The sequence below is a fragment of the Carettochelys insculpta genome, chromosome 32 (assembly GCF_033958435.1).
Source record: "Carettochelys insculpta isolate YL-2023 chromosome 32, ASM3395843v1, whole genome shotgun sequence".
Classification (NCBI taxonomy): domain Eukaryota; kingdom Metazoa; phylum Chordata; order Testudines; family Carettochelyidae; genus Carettochelys; species Carettochelys insculpta.
The window spans coordinates 1,357,617-1,361,593 of NC_134168.1; the positions used below are offsets into that span (position 1 = coordinate 1,357,617).

General features: G+C 47.0%; 1 protein-coding gene across 1 annotated transcript; it reads right to left on the reverse strand.

Moving 5' to 3' along the window:
* Positions 1-2,672: 2,672 nt before the first annotated feature.
* LOC142004497 (olfactory receptor 10A4-like) lies at positions 2,673-3,632 on the reverse strand. Its single transcript, XM_074982141.1, has 2 exons — positions 3,293-3,632; positions 2,673-3,178 (listed from the first exon to the last, which is right to left on the reverse strand). The coding sequence occupies exons 1-2, from the start codon at positions 3,630-3,632 to the stop codon at positions 2,673-2,675; spliced, it is 846 nt and encodes a 281-aa protein (XP_074838242.1).
* Between the last annotated feature and the right edge of the window lie 345 nt (positions 3,633-3,977).

The following is a 3,977-nucleotide window of genomic DNA, read 5'->3' on the forward strand; positions in this document are numbered from 1 at the left end:
TTGCATAAATGGATTTTAAGACGGATAGAAAGCTGGATGCATGGTCAGGCCCAATGGGTAGTGTTCAATGGCTCAATGTCTGACTGTCAGTTGGTTTCAAGTGGAGTGCCACAAGGATCGGTTCTAGGGCAGGTATTGTTCAACATCTTTATTAATGACCTGCATGAGTTCATGCAAATTTGAAGATGATACTAAGCTAGGGGGGTAGGTGGATATGTTGGAGGATGGGGGCAGGGTCCAGAGTTACCTAGATAAGCTGGAAGGTTGAGTGAAAACAAATTTGATGAGATTCGGCAAGGACAAGTGCAGAGTCCTGCACCTGGGACTGAAGAATCCAAAGCATTGTTACAGGCTGGGGACCAACCGGCTAAATAGAAGTACAGCAGAATAGGATTTGGGGATTACAGTGGATGAGAGACTGAAAACGAGTCAACAGTGTGTCCTTATAACCTAAGGCTAATGGCATATTGGGATGCATTGGCCTTTGGTTGTAAGGACCTGTCTTGGGTGATTTAGTTGCAGTTGGTCCTGCTTTGGGCAGGGGGCTGGACTAGATGACCTCCTAATGTCTCTTTTAGACCTGGGATTCTTTGACTCTATAGGAATGGGCAGAGAAAAGTCTGAGTGCAACTCTATTCTGGGTGTAAGTCCTATACTTGGCCTATGCGCCAGTTAAACTTTCCATAAATTAAGGCCCAACCAGCCAGTTCTGCCACCTCTTGGCCTGGGGCAGCAAATTAAAGATCTTACTGGAGGTTCCTCAGGTCAGCATCCAACAAGGCTGGTGGTCAGATGGAGAACCTCAGACAAGCATTTGGGAAGGAGCTTTTTAGAAATGGCTGCTCTAATAAGACTTGGGTGTGTATTTGAGGGTTTCATTCAACCCCACCCTAGTACAAAGCTCTCTGCCTCACAAGGCTTGTATTGTCATGCTAGAGTCCTGCACTGAGGCTGAACCCATCTCCTTTCATTTGAAAGGATCCAAAATCATTTTTAGCCCCTGTTCTTGATCCAAACTGGAGAAGAATTCCAGTTTTTACAGCAGTTCCATAGAGCAAGTTGGCCTGGGAGTTGGAAAGCCCTCAGATTCGTTCCCCAGGATGCTCTGCCTGGCAAAGCAGCCCCAGAGCCATAGGAGTTGAAAATTCCAAGCTTCCATCTTTATGGCATGGAATTTGAAAGCCCTCAGAGCCCTGCCCAGAGCCAGTGCTCTTGGGGCCTCTGGGCCGCACAGTTGGGACCCGATCTCTCATTCACAGCAGGGCCCCTTGAGCTGTGATAAAAACTCCAAGGATAAAGAGTAGAAGAATTTCAGGAGGTAGGCAGAGCCCAAGAGCTGGTGGTGCAATGTAGGAGAACATATTTTCAGCCCTCCACAGCGGTGATGATGGAGAGTTAATGAAGGAACCAGCAATTCCAGCCCACTTGAGCTTCAGTCGGTCACAGGTCAGTGCTCTACAAATGTGTCTGATTGGTGTGTGATGGAGCCAAACCTGGTTGTACAAGAGTCCTTCTAGAGATGCTCACACTGTGTGAGATCCAAGATAGACACCGTTTTCCCTCAGTGGCCATAAAAAGGAGTTCATGCACCTCGTGGAGTCTCTGAATCGTATTTTTAGACGTTAAAAATTTCAGCATCTGTACAGTAGCCATTTGTTTTTTGCTTCTGTCTCCATTTGTTAAGAGTTGTGCTTTTTAACTCATCAGTTGGTGGTCTGGCTCTTTTCTTTGACCTATGCGTTTTAAAGTTGGGAGTATCTTGGGAAACAGTAGATGTTCACTTAGGCTTTGGCTACACTATCCTTGCTATTTTGGGTCACAAATGCATGCTAAACTAGCAACTCAGGAGTTAAATGCCATGCTTGAAACAGCAGCACTATTTCAAGCTCTGGATTCTGTTTGTTATCCCTCGTTGTGAGATGCATAAAGAAAACCTTGAAATAGCCCCTTATTTTGAACTGTGGTGCTATTTGGAGGGCATGAAGTTTGAAATAAAGTAACTCAAAATACCATATGCAATTTGCTTTGCACAGACTGCATAAGTTATTGCAAGTTATGGCTACGGTACAGCTGTAGCCTTAGACAGTATTGTCACTATTTTGTCATCTATGGGGACACCAATATGCCAGCTACTAGACGGGGTTTTCTGCAGCACGGGGTTCAAATTGACTTGTTTCTTACAGGTACGGGCGTATGACAGGTGGATGGGTAGAGGTGTGATAGGACACTAGTCATGAGAAAGTTAAGGGTGTGCTGGAGTGTGTGGTGGAGACCAGGGCAGGGGTTTAGAGTGGGGGTCTTAGGGTGGGCATGTTAGAGATGCCAGAGTCAGGGAAGGGGTATGGAGGGGTTCAGAGCATGGGGAATGTGGAGGATAGCGGGACATGAGGTGTGGAGGGGTCCGGAAAGGGAGATGTATGGGAGAGTTAAGCACAGCAATGTTAAAGAAGCTGCAGCAGCTAAGCTGGCAGTGTGCTGTGTGACTCAAGAGACAGACAGGGCAAGAAATAGTCCTTACACACGTCACTGTCTCATAATGGTAGATAGATACGGTGCATAGGGATTATGGCATTTAAACAGAAATATTGAGAGTCCTTGTGAGAAATGCAATAAAATATTGATGAATTTCCCTTAAATCCACCATTTTCACTACTTTTCATTCTCTTATTTCCTCAGCTCCAGGCAAAGAGACTCTTCTCAATTGTTTTTCTAAAGGCCTCCTTCACCCCTTTGTTCCTCAGAGTGTACAGTATGGGGTTCAACGCTGGTGGCACAATTATATTCAAGAGGGAAATCACTTGGTCACTCTCTGAGGTGGAGCTAGACTTGGGCATCAGGAAGGTGATAAGAGCCAGGCCATAGAACAAACTCACCACAATGAGGTGGGTGGAGCAGGTGGAGAAGGTTTTATGCCTTCCCTCCGCCGACGGCAGCTTGAGGATGGAGTTGATAATGAAGAGGTAGGACAGGATGATCAACAAGAAAGGGCACAGAATAAATAGCACCGACACACTGACACCAAAAATCCTAATTTTCCGTGCGTTGGTGCATAAAAGCTTTACTATTGGTGGGATGTCACAATAGTAGTGGTGGATGCGGTTGGAGCCGCAGAAGGGCAGGCTGAAGATCCACATGGCATTAGATACTTCCACTGAGATGCCGATGAACCATGAAACCCCTGTAAGCAGAGCACACATCTGGCCACTCATGATGGTTGTGTAGTGCAGGGGGTGGCATATGGCCACGTAGCGGTCGTAGGCCATGGCTGTGAGGAGGCAGCATTCCGTGAGGCCCATGATGGTGACGACGTACATCTGGGCTGCACAGCCCACAATGGAGATGGTTTTTTCCTCCACCAGGAGGTGGAATAGCAGCTTTGGGATCACACCACTGGTGAAGCAGATGTCCAGGAAAGACAGGTTCAGCAGAAAGAAATACATGGGGGTGTGGAGACAGGGGTTCAGCTTTATCAGGACAATAACGAAGAGGTTCCCCATCAGGGTGACCAGGTAGATGACCAAAAGAACCACAAACAGAAGGATTTGCAGCTCGTTGAGGTAGGAGAACCCCACCAGGATGAGCACATTGGAGATGGTCTGGTTCCCTCTAGGGTCACTCTCAGAATAGGTCATCTGTAGGGGGCACAAAGAAAGAAATGCTGGAATTGACTATTAGGAATACAAAAAAGTTAGTTTAACAAACAACGAGCAGTCCTGTAGCACCTTAAAACTGAAATGTTTATCACGTTAAACAAGCTTTGGTGGGTAAGACCCACTTCTTTAAGTTCTCCCCCTGCTTCCTGCCCTCTTGGGCACACTTCAGCCCTGCCCTGCTGAGAACAAGTCCTCTGGCCTCCTCCAGCAGTTGCAAAGAGATAGAACCACAGGCCTCTGCCATGTAATACAGATGCTGAGCTCTGGTCGGCTCTGGGAATGCTCCTACAGGTCGGCAAGCTGACACTCAGAGAGATATACCCC

Bases quoted from the DNA above. Each gene is read 5' to 3' on its own strand.
- LOC142004497 (XM_074982141.1), bottom strand. From the start codon at position 3,632: ATGACCTATTCTGAGAGTGACCCTAGAGGGAACCAGACCATCTCCAAT. The intron at 3,179-3,292 runs GCCTCACGGAAT...CTCTGCTTACAG, and splicing joins GTACGTCGTCACCATCATGG to GGGTTTCATGGTTCATCGGC.